At 37.8% G+C, this 21,389-nt stretch overlaps 1 protein-coding gene across 1 annotated transcript; it reads right to left on the bottom strand.

Moving 5' to 3' along the window:
• Positions 1–1,015: 1,015 nt before the first annotated feature.
• SKA3 (spindle and kinetochore associated complex subunit 3) lies at positions 1,016–21,312 on the bottom strand. The gene is made up of 9 exons (XM_016203533.2): positions 21,177–21,312; positions 18,304–18,365; positions 18,027–18,192; positions 15,460–15,868; positions 11,888–11,967; positions 6,475–6,560; positions 4,550–4,753; positions 2,715–2,846; positions 1,016–2,409 (listed from the first exon to the last, which is right to left on the bottom strand). Exons 1-9 carry the CDS (start codon positions 21,277–21,279, stop codon positions 2,401–2,403), a joined length of 1,251 nt encoding a protein of 416 aa, XP_016059019.2. The 5' UTR covers positions 21,280–21,312; the 3' UTR covers positions 1,016–2,400.
• Between the last annotated feature and the right edge of the window lie 77 nt (positions 21,313–21,389).

Here is a 21,389-nt window from a genome sequence, read left to right as displayed (position 1 = left end):
CAAGCTGAGCTGAGTTCTGCAAGGAAAATCAGAATACTGTTTTCCTTTAAAGAGGCAGTAATAGTGGGCAGATGTCAATAGTGGGCAGATACTTGAAAATGTCAAGTATCTACAGCATAAGGATGAGAGGGAGTTAGCTAAGCAAGTGGGCAGGGAAAGCATTCTGGGTAGACAACACACAGGTGAGGGAGGATTAACCTAGGGTCAAACTATATTGGGTCGTAGGCTGTATCAAGGGTCTTGAATTTCATTTTCACAGCAATGGAAAGACAGGATTTTCAGGAGAAAGACATACTTGAAAGATCCTCAAATTTGAAGCTTGATAAACTGGAAGCATCATAGTTCTAAGTAACAGAAACTAGTATCACAGGAGAAAAGTGGTCAGGGAGAAACTTTAGAAAAATCGAATTTGAGGCCATCACAGAACAAGTGGAGGTACCTGGCAAACATCAGAAATGCTTAATGAATCATATCTATCTTAAAAAACACCTTGTTTTTCTCTGTATCCCCGTTGTACCATTTCTCATCAAAAGCACTGTCTCAGTCCACTGTCTGCTTCCTCACCCTGTTCTCTCTTCAGTCCCCAGCACGCCATCAAAATTAATCAGTGCCAACAATATCATCCATTTTGCCACCAAGTCCAATGGTCAGTTTTGTCTCCTTTTTACTTGTTTTCTTAGCAATACTGACAGGATCAATCACACTTCTTGAAATCTTTCCTACTTAATAGCCTCTTCTCAATCTCCTTTGCTAGGCTGGTCTACCTCTTCTCATCCTCTAATTTAAACGTCCAGGATTCGGTCCTAGTACACTGGATACTACCTCCCTTCCTCCCTTGGCAGTCCACTCATCCTGTGCATTTCTGTCCATGCAACTGCAGTAAATGGTTAATGAAAGGTTGGTAGAAATTTGGGAGTCGTCATATATAAGGTGACTAGAGCTTTACCTTCAAATAAAACTAAACATCTTGAAAATTTATTTTACATATTTAACAAAAATGACAACTATACAGTAATTTCTAGAACACAAGTTTTGTTTTAATGACAATTTTCTGACAAAATGAAGAGAGCAAGTTTTTACATTTGACTTTCAAGGCACAATCACAGAAGAGGGTACTCTACTGCATCAAATTCCCCATAGCTAAGCCTGTGAAGCACCTTGTCATGATACTTGTCAATTGTTTCTTCTCAAATTCTTTTTTTTTTTTAAAAAATGTTTTTATTGAGAGGAGAGAGAGGGATGGGGAGGGGGAGAGCAACATTGATCAGCTGCCTCCTGAACATCCCTACTGGGGATCAAGTCCACAACTCAGGTATGTGCCCAGACCAGGAATCAACCAGCGACCTCACCGTCCATGGGAGGACACTCAATCAGCTGAGCCACACCGGCCGGGGCTCTTCTCAAATTCTTAACTGGTCTTCACAATACACTAGGCCCTTATTTTTCCATTGGCCATCTGAAATGTTTGCCAAAGTACTTTTATGAACTTAATTAGATAAAATTACTGTTCAGTTATACTTAAATTGGAAGGATCTTGGGCCTGATGGACAGGGTGGTGTGACGCTATCAGACAGCTCTAGACACATTCAGTCGTTCCTAAGGTCACAGCTGACGGTCCGGAGAAGAGCACCTGGCCCAGGAAAAGTCATCAGAATCTTCCAGAGAGAGTGAAGCCCCAGGATCTGTGGGCAGCCACGGAAGGGGAGCTTGGAGAGGTCAGCAGCCATGTGCTGGAAACAGCTGAGTTGAGAGGATGAAACTGATAGCAAGCAAAAAGTTGGGAGTAAAAAAGAAGAAACACACATCCTGACAGCAGGTGAATCCCCGATTCCAACATCTGATACCTACTACAGTGCAGTTATCCTGGCCTGTAAATTTTTTCCCTAAATTCAGCTGTGGATTGTAAACAACTGTGTTTTAAAAGCGCAATGTTGAAATAAAAGGTGTAAGAGACTCTGAGACAGTCACGGAGAAGATGGGAGAAGGGCAGAGTTAGGGTTAAGGACGAAGCCCCGCTCTGGCAGACAGCAGTACCTGTTCAGCTCAGAGAAGGCTGGAGTTGGCCTTATTTGAATAGCAAACAGTAACACTTAAATTTAAAAAATTATTGATCCTGCTTCCTAGTATTACTTAATCCATGGTTAGATAAGATAGGGTAAATTTCAGATCAGTGAAGTAGTAATGATATTTAAAAACAATAACTGAGTTACATGTCAACAAGATTGAGGTTAAACTAAATTAAAACTTAATAAAAAGCAAATTACGATATCAGTGTCCATGCTCATCTTTGATATGGTTTTTAGAAAGGGAGAAAGACACAGGGGAAAGTGAAAAACAAAGTAAGTCCAGGTTTGCTTCCATCTCATTCTATTCAGATTCTATAATGGACAGATGGATCCACTAGAATTTCTGCAAAAAGATACAAATAAAAAATATCAGCTAGGTATAATTAATACCAATCAACAAAACAAATGACACAACATTGTGGTTATATATTTTTACACTTATATAAAATAGCTGGGAATAAATTCCCAATGATATCAAACTTGCCACTGTGGAGTCAGATTTAAGGATCACAAGTTCTATATCGAGAGAGACATAGGCTGCTAACCCAAGCTGCCAAATGTCAAAATTTTTTTACCATTCAAGTGTTAATTTTCTAATGTTCTCCTCAAATGACACACGTACTTTCTTTGGAATGGTAACATACTCACTTTCACCAGTTTTCTTGTTGCCAACATTTCAGATGTTCTGTCCTTCACATCTAGTAAGGAATGCTTTGCTGGGTGGCATGCCTTAACTGCTACTGGAGTAGTAGCTAGGTTTGGGTTGTATTTTGATAAAATCTAAAACCAAGCAAATTCCTTTTTATTAAGTCATAAATAAATCTGGAAGATGTTATAAAACATTCAAGAAAACCCAAGGAAAATTTGAAGGCATGGGTTACTTGAAACAGTAAGAATTCTTTAGGGGCACAGATGGATATTCAACAGCACAATATTAGAAATTTAACTTGGGTGTGGAGGCTTGATTTCTTTTTTTTTTAAAAAAAATATCTCTATTGATTACAGAGAGAGGAAAGGAGAGGGAGAGCGAGAGATAGAAACATCAATGATGAAAGAGTCACTGATCGGCCGCCTTCTGCACGCCCCCGATTGGGGATCAAGCCCGGGCATGTGCCCTGACCAGGAATCAAACCCCGATCGCCTGGATCCTAGGTTGACGCTCAACCACTGAGCCACGCCCAGCTGGGCAGAGGCTTGATTTCTAAAGATTTCTAAAATGTATACTAAGGTTAATGGAAACGAGCATCAATGTGTCCCTGTGAACAAATTAAGCCTTTACAAAGATTTAGAAAAAATACATAGGAAAGAGGTGAAATAAATGCTCAAAAGAAAGATCATCAGTTATACAGATTATAAAGAGTCTGAAACATCAGCTAAATAAAGAGGTGACACATTAAATATAAGGTTTTAGCCAGTGTGCCTCGGTGGTTAGAGCGTCGGCCTGAGGACTGAAGGGTCCCAGGTTCGATGCCTACCAAGGGCATGTACCTCGGTTGTAGGCTTGATCCCTGGCCCTGGTCGGGGTTGGGGTGCATGCAGGAGTCAACCAATTGATGTCTCTCTCTCACACTGATGTTTCCCTCTCGCCCTCCTGCTTCCACTGTTTGAAAAGCAACGGAAAAAATATCCTTGGGTGAGGATTAAAACAAAACAAGGTTTCCCACTTTTAACATAGAAATAAAAAGGTTAGTGGAACTCTATATAATGCTTATAGACAGAAACTGTTCCTTCCTCACTCAATTTATTACAATGCTCAGAAAAAAAGACAGAGAAAGGAGGATAATGGAGTCTGTTCTAATGGCATTTAGGTAGTTTCCCAAGTAGTTTTCTTTCTCATAGCTCTCCATAAGCTAGGACGGTTGCTAGAATGGTTATTATAATTGCCAGACACCACAACTCCTATGTAGGGGGGATGGGGGAGGACTGGAAAAATCAGACTGGTGGTTATTTAAGTAGATGTGGCAGTTGTTTTAAATCAGTAGTTGACTATTAGTAAATAATGTTGTACTAAGAATTGGAGATTCTAATATATTTAAATCAATGTTTCTCTAACTAAGGTCCAAGACATGTGAAATTTAAGAAACACTGATAACGTTATTCATGACACCTGCCTCTGAAGAACTGTGGGTAAATGACATTCCTGACTTGGCCAGCAACACCTCCCATGGAAACAACAGCCAACATGTTGAACAACTATTAGAAGATATTACAAAAATATATTTCTGAACTTGAAGTTAAAGAGAAAATGCTCCAAGGGCATAAAAGCATGATGATGTCACTAGCTTTTGCCCAACTCAGAAGAACTTTAAACCAGGTAGTGTCAGAAAAGACCTAGCAACCCAGGATCTAGATTTTTTCAATACCCAAACCAGCACATAGCCAATGATAAATAACAGTTTATGTCAGAAATTCCATAAATATCTAACTTTGAAAAAAAAGGATTAAAAAAACATAACAAAGCAAAAAACAGCCTGGAAAATAACCTGGAGAATGTCTTCTGGAATTGCAGTTACTTTTGGAGGTGTAGGTGTTCTGAGCAGATTCTCACAGGAAGAAATCACAGGGGAAGGGGGAGCTGCACAATTCTCAAAGCACTTGTCTGAATTTAAAACTAACGATGTACAGTCTTTCAATTCCACATCATTTGGTGAACTATTTGTTTTTGATAATGGATAATCTGTGGATACCTAATGAATAAAAATAAATCATTAAATTATGGTAGTATAAAGTAATGTAGTAAATAAAAATTATTAGTCAATTGTTAGTTCTGTTGGGGTTCTCCAGAGGCCAGAAATGACCCCTGATCGAGTACTAAATAAAATCAAGAAAACAAAGAAATGGCATATGGAGGACAAAGGACCCTCTTCGTTACCAATAAAGGCTGAGCTATGCTTAATATGAAAAATGGGCTGAACCCCAGATTTAGAACATTCACCCCTCCCCAGTTACAGTCAATACTAACTGGGCTAGAAGAGAGTGACAGCAGGAACAAATGAGCAAGTTACCATAGGCCCTCCTCCCCAAGAGGAAGAAAGCAGATCTGAGGGAAGCCTAGCATTTTGTTTCTCTGCAGCTATAGTGTCCAACACAGGAGCCACAGCCATTTGGGGTTGTTTAAACATAATTAAATTAATAAAAATTTTAAAAATAAAAGTTAGTTCCACAAATGCACTTGCCACATTTTATGTGCTTAGTAGCTGGCTGTGACTAGTAGCTACCATACCAAATAGCATAGAATATAGTACATTTCCATCACTGTAGAAAGTTCTGTTGGACAGCTTGGTTTACCCGTACGGGTTGTCTTAAGTATTCATACCAACTTTAAAAAGGGATGAGATTTTGAGAGTAGTAAATTTGTTTGCTGGGGAAAATTTTTTGGGAAAAAGGCATAAAAATCACCCCAAAATAACCACATTTTGGTGTGTTTCTATTCATTCTTTTTCCTTAAAATATAGTAGTCTCACCTTATCCACAGGAGATATGTTCCAAGACCTCCGGTGGATACCTGAAACCTGAGATAGTACTGAACCCTATATATACTATGTTTTTTCCTATACATACATATGTATAATAAATCTAACTTATAGAACAGGCACAGTGAGATATCAACAATAATAACAAAATAGAGCAATTATAACAATATACTGTAATAAAACTTAAGTAACTTAGACACAATCACTGTGATACTTTGACAGTTGATCTGATAACTGAGACGGCTACTAAGTGACTAACAGGAGGGTAGTATCTACAGTGTGGACATGCTAGACAAAGGGATGATTCATGTCTTGGATGGGATGGAACGGGAGAGCGAGAGATTTTATCACTCTATTCAAAGGAACATAACTGAAAACTTATGACTTGTTTATTTCTGGAATTTTCCATTTAATATTTTCCAACCGTGGTTGACCACAGGTAACTGAAACCACAGAAAGCAAAACCGTGGATAAGAGAGGACAACTGTATGCGTGTATGCGTACATACACATACATTTCATTTTTCCATATCATTAAATATTTCTTGAAAACATCCTTTTTGTATGTTCTTGTTTTTTAAAAACATGATCCTTATGTAACACCAGACCTTACTGACATACCTTAATGTATCTTGTTCTCCTCTACCATTTGACATTTAGATTGTTTCCATGTTTTTCTCTTATAAATAACTTCGTTGCTATAATAAATCTGTCCCAGTGAGCCTTAGAATAAATTCTGCGTCATGGTTAAAAAGTATGACAAGTTTTAAAGCTCTTGATATATGCTGCTAAATTACCCTTCAGAAGTATATGATAAGTATACAACTAAAGACTGCATTACTCTAAGTTTTTCAAAAGAGTGTTTGAGTCTGGATATAGTTGTGTATCTGAGTCATTAGGAACAAAATTAGAGCTTTCAATTTTATGAAAATTTACCAAAGCTGTTCTGTTCTTTGTCGAAGGAATTTTCAAACCAGGAGTACAGAATGTAGGTGCCAAGGGAGACTTTGTATATTCGGCATCTAGAAGATACATACAATCATGTGAAAAATAAATATTTGAAAATAAAGTTGAAATACAGATTTCAACTTTTAATTTATAATCCTTGTCAATATATTTCTGTATTTTATTTTTAATAACTTAAATTATAACTAATGTGTGCTTAGTTGGACAGGAAAAATCAAAACTGTCACATTCACATATCTAATTATCAATAGTACTAACAGAAGTTCAGCAAGGCACACATACAATAACGAATATATAAAAACGAATAGTTCTAACATAAGAGCACCAAACAAAAATATAATTTGAAGAAAGATATTTTTCACAATAGCAACAAGATTAGAGCAAGATACACACACATAAATTTATTAACAACTGTTTAAGTTCTTTTTGGAGAAAATCAAATTTCTGAAAAATAAAAAGGAGGAAGAGGGCTAGGAGGTCACTTGCCGTTCGAGATATTAGGACGTACTTTAAAACAATAATTAAAAAGCAGTGTAGCATTAGCCAGGGATGGGAAATTGATTAGAACAAAAAAAGAGACCCTAGAAACAGAACTATGCATATACATACATTTGGTATCTACAATACATAGATAGTATCATGGAAGCAATCATAAAAAAATACCAAAGAGAAACAGTGAACATGTTAGAAAAGTGACCAGACTCGCAAAATTTGATTAGGTCTAAAAATCATCAAGTGCTGGAAATGATGGAGAAATAGTAACCCAAACACTACTGGTTAGAATAAAGGACAACAGCTACCTTTGGGGCAATTTAGCATTTTCTAGAATAAGTGAAGGTGTGCATCCCTTTTCATCTAGAAATTCTACTCCCAGAGTGAGAAACACATGTGCACAGGCATAATTTCCATTATAGCACTGCCTGTAATAGTAAAAAATAAAAACGACTCAACTGTCCCTTAATAAGCACAAGAATAAATAAAATGGCTATTCATACAGTGAAATACTACTGAACAATTAAAACGGATGAACTGGATTTACATAGATTAATATAAAAAACATACTGTGAGGTGAAAAATGCAAACAGCAAAAGAATACAAATCGAATGTTGACACTTATGTGAAATTCTAAAACACAATTATGCTTTAATGAATCATTACTTTTGGGAAGGAATAATGGAGTGGGGCTGGGGATTTAGCTTTAGGTATAACTTTTTTTTAAAAAAGATTTTTAAAATTGATATTTAAAGAGAGAAGGTGGGGGAGAAACATCTATGTGAAAGCAAAAAAATCCATCAGCTCCCTCCTGCATGCCCCCTACTGGGGATAGAGCCTACAACTGGGGCACATGCCTTGACCAGGAATCGAACCAATGACCTTTTGGTGCACGGGACAACGTTCAACCAACTGAGCCACACTGGCCAGCGTACTTTAGGTATAACTTTAATTTTAAAAAATATGAAGCAAATATAGCAAGATATTAACATCTACTTAATCTGATATTTCCAAGTATACACCCACACTTCAGGGGTTTTAAGAAAAGGAAAATAACCTAAAACTTGTTTGCAATGGGTAACCCATAGAGCCCTGGCTGGGATAAGCATGAAACAGCTCCACAGAGCACACAGAACTTCCACTGAAAAGGTCCATCTGAAGATGAGTTCATAGTTAAAAATTAAAGGAAAGTGAGGAAACAGGCCCCAAGAAAAACAATCAGAGAGATAAATAAGAGAATGAATACCTTGCCCGGCCAGGCGTGGCTCAGCGGTTGACCGTGGACCTGGGATCCAGGTGATCACGGTTGGATTCCGGGTAAGGGCACATGCCCAGGTTGCGGGCTCGAGCCCCAGTTGGGGGCATGCAGGAGGCAGCCGATCAATGACTCTCTCATCATTGATGTTTCTATCTCTCTCTCTCCCTCTCCTTTCCTCTCTCTGAAATCAATAAAGATACATTAAAAAAAAAAAGGAGAATGAATACCTTAAAGAGTCTTTAAGATACATGTTGAAAATGTTCAAAGAGATAAACAGAGGCACAGAAATCATAAGGCAAGAGAATGATACAGAAGGATAAAAAAGAAAGAAAAAACTTATAAAACAAAAAATGTAGATATTGGAGTAAAAATTCAAGTGATGGATTAACATAATAAATTAGACTCAGTGTAAGAGAGAAATAGCAATTGGAAGGAAGCCATAAAGCACAAAGTAGCACAGAGAAAGGGAAGAGAGCTATCAAATGGAAGTTAAACTGGGGAGACTAACGGGTAAGGTTCTAAAATATATCTTCCAGGAATTTCAGTAGAAAAAAACTTGAGGAATTAGGGGAGAAGTAATACTATTAAAGAGATAATGTCAGAGTATTTTGCAGAATAGATGACGAGTCCTTAGTTTAAAAAGTCATACCAAATTCTAAACATAACAAATGAAAACATATAGATAGATAAAGAATATCAAAAGTAAAGATAAAACATCTTATAGACTACCAAAAAGAAAAGAGATTTTCTATAATAAAAAGCTAATCAGACCCTCTGTTCATCAGCAATAGATATCAGGTCACAATGGAATAATTTCTTTAAAATACTGAAGAAGGAAAAGCCCTAGCCAGTTTGGCTCAGTAATTAGAGCATCGGCCCGCAGACTGAAGGGTCCCGGGTTCAATTCCAGCTAAGGGCACGTACCTCAGCTGCAGGCTCGATCCCCATGTCAGGGCAAGTGCGAGAAGCAACCAACTGATGTGTCTCACACCAATGTTTCTCTGTCTCTCTCTCCCCCTTCCACTCTCTCTGAAAAGCAATAGAAAAAAATATCCTTGGGTGAAGATTAAAAAGAACCCAAACTGAAGAAAGCTGTTAATCTAGTCACTATATTGAGCTAAATTATCATTCAAGAATGAGTGAAAGCCCAGCTGGTGTGGCTCAGCAGTTGAGTGTCGACCCATGCATCAAGAGGTCAACAGTTCCATTCCCAGTCAGGGCACATGGCTAGGTTGTGGGCTCGATCCCCAGTGGGGGGCATGCAAGAGACAGCAGATCGATAGTGATGTTTCTCTCTCATCAATGTTTCTCTCTTTCCCTCTCCCTTCTTCTCTCTCAAGTCAATAAAAACATATTAAAAAATGAGTGAAAAAAGTATTTTCAGACATACAAAACTAGACATTACTTCACATAGAGTAGAACTAACATCTCTGCAAGAACTGCTAAAGGCTGTACTTTAACCAGAAACTAAACCCAGAAGGAATGAGTGAACTAAAAGAAGCAATGGCAAACACAAAAAAAGTAAACAAATTACTAAATTTTAATAAGTAGATTATAAAAATTTTAATAACTTTTGCGGCACAGAAATAGGATCAAACAAAAATACAATAAAAACTCCCTTAATAAGCCTCCACTTAATCTAATTACTCATGGATAAACATAAGCTTTCAATTCCTTTCATAAAAGATGCTGCCGATGGCACACTGAAGGATTTCAGTCAGGAAGTCATAAAAGATAGTCTCCCTGTCCGGCGGGGTGTGGCTCAGCGGTTAAGCGCCGACCTAGGATCCAGGCGATCAGGGTTCAATTCCTGGTCAGGGCACGTGCCCAGGTTGCGGGCTGCAGCCGATCAATGACTCTCTCATCATTGATGTTTCTATCTCTCTCTCTCCCTCTCCTTTCCCCTCTCTGAAATCAATAAAGATATATTTAAAAAAAAAAAAAAAAAAAAAGGTAGTCTCCCTTATTATGATCCACTGGGAAATGACTTCTGAGTATGGTGGGAGGTGGTGGTACACTCTCTCTCGTTTTTTAAAAAATAGGTTACTCTTCAATATAGTCATGTTTTTCCTTATAAGTTGAGCTCTAAGCTTACTATGAGTTGCATTTTTTTACACCTGTTTATGCCAGAGGTACTTAGTGAAATAATGTTAGTGAATTTAATAATGTCAGTGAAATTAGTACAAAGAGAGTATTTCTGAAAATACTGTCCAAAACTTTGAAAGACCTGATAAAAACAAGTTACTTTAAAAGATTTGCCAATAGCCCAGCTGGTGTGGCTCAGTGGTTGAGCATCGATCTATGAACCGGGTTGTAAGCTTGATCCCTGGTAGGGGGCATGTAGGAGGCAGCCGAATAATGACTCTCCTATCATTGATGTTTTCCTCTCTCTCTTCCTCTCCCTAAAGTCAATAAAAACATATTAAAAAAGAAAAAAAGATGTGCCAATAAATTTGGTATAGATCAATTAAAAACAATTAGTCAAAGAAATAATAAAACTCTAGGATTTTATTATTTTATATTTTCATGAAACCAGTGTTTTCATGTTTGCTGGGACAAATATGAAAAACTACATGAAAATTTTAAGTTTTTGTACTCTTTTAAAATATTTATTTAAAATATATCTTTATTGATTTCAGAGAGAGGAAAGGAGAGGGGGAGAGAGAGAGAGAGAAACATCAATGATGAGAGTCATTGATCGGTTACCTCCTGCACACCCCCCACTGGGGATTGAGCCCGCAACCCGGGCATGTGCCCTGACTGGGAATTGAACCACGATTGCCTGGATCCAAGGTTGACGCTCAACCGCTGAGCCACACCCAGCCGGGATGTACTCATTTTCTTTTTTTTTTTTTTTAAATACATCTTTATTGATTTCAGTGAGAGGAAGGGAGAAAGACAGAAATATCAATGATGAGTGTCATTGATCAGCTGCCGCCTGCATGGCCTGCACTGGGGGATTGAGCCTACAACCTGGGCATGTGCCCTGACCAGGAATCGAACCTTGATCTCCTGGATCATAGGTTGATGCTCGACTGCTGAGCCATGCCAGCAGGGAAAGTTCTTGTACTCTAAAAAAACTAAAATTTGAATGGTAGCTGATATATTCTGAGTGTGGTTTATGTAAGAAAGATAATGTAGAACTCTAATCAATAAATAAGCTGAAGCTAAATTTTAAAAGGGTGCTTCCCAGCCCGGTGTGGCTCAGCAGTTGAGTGTCAACCTAGGATCCAGGAGATAGGGGTTCGATTCCCAGTCAGGGCACATGCCCAGGTTGGGGCTGCAGCTGATCAATGACTCTCATCACTGATGTTTCTCTCTCTCTCTCCCTCTCCTTCCTCTCTCTGGAATCAATAAAGATATATTTAAAAAATTTTTAAAAATAAAACAATAAAAAGGGTGCTACTGGTTCTAAGACTGAATATAACCAGAAAAGTATAAAAAGCAAGTAAGAAAATTGTCTCTTTTGTATGAAATCACACTGAATGTGAATGGAATGGTACTTAATAGAAGTCGATGTCACCAACTGAGAAGATGCAGAAGGCTATTAGAATATGTATATGGTGAATCATTTTTGTACAAAGATCATCTGGAAAGAGCATAGCTGAGAAGTAACTTGATTTTTACACTTACCATTTTTTTCCAATTTCTGGTTCACAAGGCCAGCAGTGGTACTATCACTGGACACTGGTTCTGTTTCTACGGCTTCCTCACTGGCATGATTAATAGGGAAATTAAAAGGTTCAAAACAAGGTTAATATTAAACCCCAGGAAAATTTAATCTTACTATAAATCATCAAGTCTGGATGAATGTTCAGTCCTATTTTATGGAACAGAAGGCCCATGGGGCAATTTTTAAAAAAATGTATGAACATAGCCCTGGCCAGTGTGGCTCAGTTGGTTGGAACATCATCCTGTACATAGAAAGGTCAAGACACGGGTTCGATTCCCAGTCAGGGCACATACCCAGGTTGTGGAGTTGAGGCAACCGATTGATGTTTCTCTATCTGTAAAAGAATTATTTTTTAAAAAATGTAAAAACATGGCTCAAAAAAGGTTAAGAACCATTTTGTATTGATAGTTTTGACTTAGAAGTAGATTAAGAATCTCTGACTTAAAGGAAAGTCATAGTAAGTTCAACTCATATAAATATTCTGTTTCTGGCCAATTTTGTTCTAGTTATAGGCCCCTTCTATGATAGTTTTACACTGTTTTAGTTACTGTAGCTTTATATGTATGTGTGTGTGTTATATACACATATATATATTAGTTAATCCTCACTCGAGAATATTTTTTCCATTGATTTTTAGGGAGTGGGGGGGGAGGGAAATATTGATGTGAGAGAAACATTGATTGGTTGCCTCCCACACAAGCCCCAACTAGGGCAGGGATCGAACCTGCAACCCAGGTATGTGCCCTTGACTCCCGCAATCCTTTGGTGTATGCCGAGGCACTAACCACGTAGCCACACAGGTCAGGGCTATAGCTTTATGTTTTTAAATATTTAGTCAGATCAAGTCTCCTCATTACTGTTTTCATTATTTTCTTAGCTATCCTTTCTATTCTGCCAAATAAATTTTAGAATCAATTTGTCAAAATATTCCTTTTCCTCCACCTTAAAAGAAAATCCTATGGAGACTTTGTTGTCATTGCATGACAACTATAAATTAATTTGATATTAAACATATTATTAATATTCAGTTATTAAATTCAGGCCTATATCTCTCTTCATACTAATTTTCCTTTTATATAACTCAGAAGTGTTTTATGGTTTTCTAAAAAATATATCTTAATTGATTTCAGAGAGAGGAAGGGAGAGGGAGAGAGATAAACATCAATGATGAGAGGATCGTCATTGACTGGCTGCCTCCTGCACGCCCCCTACTGGGGATCAAGCTCGAAACCTGGGTATGTGCCCTGACTGGGAATTGAACCACGATCTCCTGGACCCTAGGTCAATGCTCAACCGCCAAGCCCAGCCAGGCTGTTTTATGGTTTTAATTATATAGGCCTTTCACCTACAACTGGCATGGGTATTTTACTTTTTAGTTGCAAATTTAAGTAAGTATCCCCCACTATATTTACCAACAAATTATTAATAAAATATAGGAAAGCATATATTTATTTATTTTTTAACCTTCACCCGAGGATATTTTTTCCATTGCTTTTCAGAGAGAGTGGAAAGGAAAGAGAAACACTGATGTGAGAGAGAGACATCGACTGGTTGCCTCCTGCCTGCATCCTGATGGGGGCTGGGGATTGAGCCTGCAACCGAGGTACGTGCCCTTGACCAGAAAATCTAACCCGGGACTCTTCAGTCCTTCAGTTGATGCTCTAACCACTGAGCCAAACTGGTTAGGGAGGAAAGCATATTATTTTAAATGGTTTTTCATTTATCTGAACTTCCCCAATTACCCAATACTACACTTTGTATTATTATTATTATTTTTTAAAATATATCTGTATTGATTTGAGAGAGAGGAAAGGAGGAGAGAGAGATATAGAAACATCAATGATGAGAGTCATTGATTGGCTGCAGCCCGCAACCTGGGCATGTGCCCTGACTGGAAATCGAACCTGGATGGCCTGGATCCTAGGTCGACGCTCAACCAGAGCCACATCCGGCCAGGCACCCTGTATTAGTTCTAATAGCTTAAAAATAAAAACATATAGCCCTTAGTTCCTAAAGTTGTCATTTGCATTTGTTTAACTAAGAACCAATTCTTAGATTTATCAATTCTACCCTTCTAAAAATCTTTTGTAATGACATTTTACTTTTATCTTTAATGTTTATTCCCTTCTCTTTTTCCCAGAATCATGGGTGTTTTTTTTCGGAGTTGAATGTTCATTTTCATCCTTTAATAATTATAGTTATTGCCCGGCCAGGCGTGGCTCAGTGGTTGAGCGTTGACCTGGGATCCAGGCGATCGGGGTTTGATTCCTGGTCAGGGCACATGCCCGGCTTGCGGGCTCGATCAATAATTTGTCATCTCTTGTCATTGATGTTTCTATCTCTCTCTCTCCCTCTCCTGTCCTCTCTCTCTGAAATCAATAAAGATATATTTTAAAAAATAAAAATAAAATAATTATAGTTATTAAATATACAGATTTATGTTTAGATACTGCTTGGCTGCTTTGATACATGGTATTTTCATTTTTAATGTAACTTTTTATTACCATTTTCACAATAAACTCTCCCATTCTCCTTAGCATGAAATTAGTCACTGAAGTTTAAATTCATATTAAAATACTCAAATTTAAGAGCACCTCTACAGGCACCACAAAATCAACATGTAACATATCACCTGTCCCTCCAAGGTGCAGGTATTCCTTAGTTTTTTTCCCTAGCACATCTCAGACAAGAAGTCAGAAATCTGGGATTGACTCCAGATCCCCCTTTCTTCCCAAATCTCCATATAAAATCAACACAAATTCTTACTAATTTTACCCTTTTAATTTTTGTTTGTTAATCCTCACCTGAGGATATCTTTTCCATTGATTTTTAGAGAGGGTGAAAGGGGGGGGGGAGACAGACACAGACAGATATCCATGTGAGAGAGAGGCACATCCATTGGTTGCCCCAGACTGGGGGCAGGGGTCATACCTGGGAACCTGCAACCCAGGTACATGCCCTTGACTGGAAAGGGAACCTACGACCTTTTGGGGCAAGGGCCAACATTCTCATCACTGAGCCACACTGGCCAGGGCAATCCTTTAATAAAAAAAATATATATGTGTATATATATATATCTTTATTGATTTCAGAGAGAGAAAGGGAGAGGAAGAGATAGAAACATCAATGATGAGAGAGAGTCAGTGATTGGCTGCCTCCTGCACACCCACCAGGGATCAAGCCTGCAACCCCGGCACATACCCTCACTGGGAATCTAACTGCAATCTTCTGGACCATAGGTCGATGCTCAACCACTGAGCCATGCCAGCCCAGCAGCCCTTTAATTTTATCCTTGCTTCTCTATCTTACCAAATGCCATTTTTTTCAGACCCATGTCACTCCTTTTATAGCATCTAACCTGAAAAAAACCAACAGCTCACACTTTCGTGATTGAGTTGATGATTCAGGAAGTTTGAAATAAGGAGCATCTGAAAACCTCAGTCTGAAACATCATATTTCTTCTAGGAAAAATTAATAAATACAAAAGATACAGAAAGTTAGGTAAAATGTGCCTTTTAAGAAAGCAGCTTACCTTTTATTCTTCACATTTTTAAGTCCCATTGTGTAATCTTCATTCAAACACATAGTATATTCAGAGATACCGAAGTGCTCTAATTTAGGAGTCACACACTCAAAATTGTCCATATTTAGTGAACATTTTGGGGTTTTTAGTACTTTAACTAGTGACTGTTTGGAAGATGGAGTTAACATGTTTGCCTCTTCCTTTTGGTTGTTTACTGACTGTGGAGGGTTTGGTGGAATTTGAAGTATCAGGTACCGCTCAAGTCCAAAATCTGAAAGTTGTGGACTACATGGAATCTTCTCAGAAACAGAGCTGCTTGGAACAACAGGATTAGACATATCATCCTTCACATCAGGCTTTTGAAGGTTTTCATCTCTAGTGGACTCTGGTTTAGAGTCAAGGACTTCTTGCTCACCCACTGGGAGGAAAAAAGGTCATACTGTATTCAAACATCTAATCAGGAAATTTCAAGTGCTAAAACCACATAAAACAGTTTCATTTGAAATGTCCCGAATCAGCAAAAGTCCTGATTCTGTCCTCAGTCTCTAAAGTTTTATTTCATTTGTACTTTTAGTAAATTTCTGACATGCACCTGTTGTCCACTCATATCCCATATGGATGACATATTAGAGAAAGAAAGTAAACTAAAGTGTTAAAAGATGAAAAATCAATGCCCACAAAATATAAGTCCAATTTCCTTACTTCCCCATTTAATGTAATTTATCAGTTGTTCTTAATATATTACAAAACTATTTTATCATTTAATGACAGTAATTACAGTGTGGAATTAACTACAATCTAGAGTCAACATTAAGTATAAAAATATTAATTTAAATATTTAATTCACAGATACCTAAAAAGGCAAGACTGTCTTTTATATAAATAAATTTTTATCCTGTCAGCCTGGAACACAAGTATCAAAAGCCTAGTGAGAAATAGGACAGTATTGGAAAGAAATGCAATTCCTCAACCTTTAATAGGGTTTTATCTGGCTCTACACCCTAACGCTTAACCACTACACTAAATAACTGACTAGTAACTACACTTTTCCCCACAGTCCTTTGCCATTTCCTGAGTACACAACTGGTGAATGAATTTGGTGTGGAACAGCAGTTGGAGTTAAAAGAATAGCACCTTCAATGCCAAGTCCTTTTTTGTTTCTGTTTACTCCATCTTTTAAAGGAAGGTCTACAGTTGAAATGGGGTCTATCAGATACTGGTATAGATCCTTGCCAGAATCGTCTGGGTCCAAAGGAAGAGAAAAGGGATAAATTTAGGTTGTATATTTACTTAACCAGCTGAGATCCAACAGACTGGAGGGAGTAAAGAGGTGCACACTTTTCTTTGAAGATATAATTTTTTGTTTTGATCAGCAACTGGAAATTAACCAGGATAGGGTTCTATTTCTGTGCGTAAACCAGGACACATTAAATCTAAAGGGCGCACCATCTAAAAAAGAAATTATAAGCTTTTATTTCATGGCTTTTGGTCCTTGGAAGAACTGGCTGCTGATTCACCGAGTTCTGTTTTGACACTGTGCTTTCTATTAATTCTGAGAAATGTTATGACTACCAAAAACTTGCACTTATCACAAGGCTGTCATTGAAGAGATAATAAAATTAAATCATCACCATGATCATCCCCATTTCGCAAGTAGGGGAAAAGTAATTTGAAGAAATTGTCCAATGACACATGTAGTATGTATAGATGGTGGAGTCAGCATTTGAATCCATGGCTTGTGCACACTAAAGTCAAATGAATTGTTTCCATTACATCATGTGGACTATTTAATATTCCTTTCATACACATCTTCAGTACATATCTGTTGAACTTAATTAATGTTTTATTCATGTACAATGATCACTCTCATAATGGAAATGAAGACACTGAAGCTCATTGAAATTATTCAAACAAAGGTATGGGAACAACAATAACAACAGTTAACACCTGGCAATTAACATGCCAGATACTGTTCTAAGTAAATTTTATCTTATTTAATCCTAATACAACCTGAGAGAGACTTGATTAAACATCTCCACTTTAAAAATGAGAAACTGAGGTACAAAGTTAAGTAGATGGTCAAAGACCATGCATCTGGTAAGTGGTGGAATCAGAGATTTGAACTCAGGCAGTTTGGCTCTGAATTTAAAATCACTATGCTATACTATTCTTCATTAGAATTTTAGAACTGAAAAGGACTTTATCACTTTATATAGGCAAAAATCTCTCATTCTATAGGAGAGGAACTGGAGAATAAGAAAAATAAAACAACATGCTTAAGGGTCAGTCTCTCGTTTATCAGCAGAGCTAACTAGAAACCAACTATGCTGAAGTAACATAGACATATCTTGTACTATTCTTTCATTGTGTTAGCTCTTGTCTGGCATTTTAGAAAGGACAGCAAGAACTGTCTGCACACAGCACACAGTGGTTGTTCAATAAATGGTCAAATGATGGTCACATAATGGCAAAGCAAGAACCAGAAACCATAGCAAAGCCAAAGTAGTCTTACTAAATCATGCTGCTCTTTCTCTTAGATAGTAAAACAAATGCTATAAAATGCAAGTTATTCACACCTGTATTTTTCTTGGCACATGGATTATATCCATACTTCTGGAAAAACTCTCTTATTTTTATGATGTCCACTGAGTTTTTTCTCATCAGTACTTCTGCTGCCTTTATGAAACCAGTGCTTTCTTGACTTTCCAATCTTGCTTTATCAAGAAGAATATTGACATTACCCTTTTAGGAGGAAAGAAAGTACATTATAGTTTCTCTAACTCTTGATTAAGTTTATTTAGATTTTTAAAATGACCACATAAAAATAATAAATTAATATTGTAGGAGTGATACCTTTAGAGTCCGAACTTCTGAATGAAGGTCATGTAAAATTCTCACTGCATAACCTTCAAAGTCTTCAATATGAATATTGAAAGGAAAAAGTGCAATAAGGAAAAGAAGGGGGAAAAATAGAAAATATAATTTAGTGTATTTTTTAGAATTATAAAATCCTTGAAGATATTTATAATTTATATCCTGTTAATTACAAAGAAAAGTGTTAAGACTTTCTTTAAAATTGTAATTAAACTGTAACAGACACACAGAAAAGTACAGAAATCCTAGGTATATAGCTTGATGAACTTTCAAAGTAAATAACTACATAATCAGCACTCAGACCAAGAAGGGAGGGATGGAGAAGAGGAGGTGGGAACATGGTCCTACTGAGCAATCTTCTCCTATATGGAGAGCACTTTTTGATTTCTATTTTAAAAACCTTCTTTACTGACAACATTGTTTTCTTCTAAAAGCTTTATTGCTTTCCTTCATATTTACAGAGAGGTAAAGATCAAGATCCATTCTTTTTTCCATTTACTGAAGAGACATCCTTTACCCACTGTACTGTTACCTTTCTTATTAATCAGATGGTCATATATATAAAATAAAAGCAGTTTTTAAAAGAATTCTATTTCTCTTTCCTAAAACACGTCTCTTTGAAGATCTCCTTCTGCCTGTTAAAATTCAACCAATTTTCTGCCTGGCCAGCATGGCTCAGTTGGTTGACCCATGAACCAAGAGGTCACTGGTTAGATTCCCAGTCAGGACACACGCCTAGGTTTCGGGCTCTATGTCCAGTAGGAGGTGTGCAGGAGGCAGCCGATCGGTGTTTCTTTCTCATTAATATTTCTATCTCTCTATCCCTCTCCCTTCTTCTCTTTCTAAAATCAATAAAAGCATTAAAAAAAAAAAAGTCAACCAATTTTCATTAGGGAAATGCAAATATACACTAGGATGTCTGCAATAAAAAAGAGAATATAACAAACGTTGATGAGGATGGAAGAAACTGCAATCTCCGTTCATTGCTGGTGGAACTATACAATGGGGCATTTACTTTGGGAAACAAGTTCCTCACAAAGTTAGACACAGGGTTACCCAGCAATTCATTTCCAAGAGTATACTCAAGAGAACTGAAAACATTATGGTCACCCAAAAACTTGCACATGAATATAAAATGAATTATTGATATACACTGACATGGATGACCCCCTTGCAACATGATGCTAAGTGAAGTTAGCCACAAAAGATCACATATTGAAAGATCACATATTGTATGATTCCCATTTATATGAAATGTCCAGAATAGGCATATCTATAAAGAAAGAAGGTAGATTAGTGTTTGCATAAGGCTAGTGTGGTAGGTAGAGGTGGGCTTGTGAGCTGCTAACAATCACAGGGGTTCCTTTTGGGGGTGATAAAAATCTAAACTTATTGTGATGATGGTTGTACAACTCTGTGAATATTCTAAAAGCCATTGAATTGCATCCTTTAAATGGCCAATTTTATGGTATGTGAATTACACCTCAATAGGAATGTTTAAAAGTCAACCAATTTAATGACATCAATGTGATAATAAAAGGTAAAAAATTTTTGTGATCATATTCTCTAATGTTCACAATTCCATATTTTCTGTAATACATATGGGGCCTGGATTAAAAAAAAATTATTCCAACTTTTTCTTGTAAAACCAAAAGAAAATGCAGAATTTGTGTACACAGATAATATGTTGGTAAGAAGGTAAATTTGCAGAAGCTTTATGGAAAGCAATTCAGCTACATATCAAGAATTTTAAAATGTGGCCCTGGTTAGGTAGCTCAGTTGGTTAGAGCATCCTCACAATATGCCAAGGCTGTGGTTCCATCCACAGTCAGGGCACATACAGGAAACAACAATGAATGCATAAATGAATAGAATGGCAGATCAGGTGTTTTCTCTCTGCCCCCTTCCTCCCTCTAAAACCAATCAATAAAATTTTTTTAAAAGAATTAAAAAATGCTAATTTAGCAAGTTTTTGTCTTATAGCTTTATCTCAACTATGCAAAAAAAAAAATCAAGGAAAAACAAAGCAACTCTTAAAAAAAGAACGATAGAAAAGCTACTGAAACACAGAGTGGCGTCCTCTGATGGTGCAGTTACAGGGCATATTATTTCTTCTATTTTTCCATTATCTCAAAATTTTGCAATGCATATATACAGGTAAGTTTTTACAGTCACAATAACAAACATTTTAAAGTGGCTGGATAGCCATTCATAAAATAATTGAAGTAAAAGGACTCTACAGGGTGCAATATTTTAAGGCACATTACAATTATGATATTAAGAATGAACTACTCTTTCAACTTTAAAAAATCCCTAATACAAAGGTTAGTGGTGAATAATTTTGCTTTACTTACAAAAAAAGAGCAGCACTGAGTCCTAGGGTTTGTGCTGGCCACACGGTTTATTGGGAAAAATAGACGTTTACTGCAACTGTGGACCATCTGGGTAAGACAAAAGTCACTACACATGTGGAGGGAGGACAGTGCTGAACAGCTGCACTGTAAAGGAAGCTAATTTTGTTCTTACTGTATATTACTGATAGGTACAGATTCTGTGGGACTAGCAAGCATATCGAGTGTAAATCAGTTGCGCATGCTGAGCTCAATGTCAACTTAGGTTTTACTCGCACCGCCCCCGTTTCTCACTGCACTGCTTTCCTTCTCCGGAGGGCACTGGGTTCACCCCACCCCCGGGGGCGGAGGAGGGAATCAGGGTGGGCGGCCCCGGCGACCCCTCGGCGCTGCACTCCCGGCGCCGACCGCATTCCAACCCGGCTGCCCCCTCCCACGACGGACAAACGGCCCTACGGATGAATGTGCCCGTTTCAACGCCTCCCGCCCGCCCCCACTTACCGCTGTCTTCCCCCTCCAACGCCCGCTGCAGCCGCGCCGTCTCGCTGTCCAAGGTGACCGCCAGAGACCGCAGCTTGGCACAGAAGCTCCGGATGGGGTCCATGCCGATCACGCCACGCCTAGGCTCCCGCCAGTCGTTTGAATCTCCGGCACCGGAAGCGTCGTAGGTCCCGCGGCTGGCGCAAGTGTCTTTTCTCGGGGGAGCCAAAGTCT

Source organism: Miniopterus natalensis, chromosome 2 (genome assembly GCF_054644295.1).
Source record: "Miniopterus natalensis isolate mMinNat1 chromosome 2, mMinNat1.hap1, whole genome shotgun sequence".
Classification (NCBI taxonomy): Eukaryota; Metazoa; Chordata; class Mammalia; order Chiroptera; family Miniopteridae; genus Miniopterus; species Miniopterus natalensis.
Note: the sequence above shows the minus strand (reverse complement) of the source record. Positions and strands in the feature narration are given on the sequence as shown.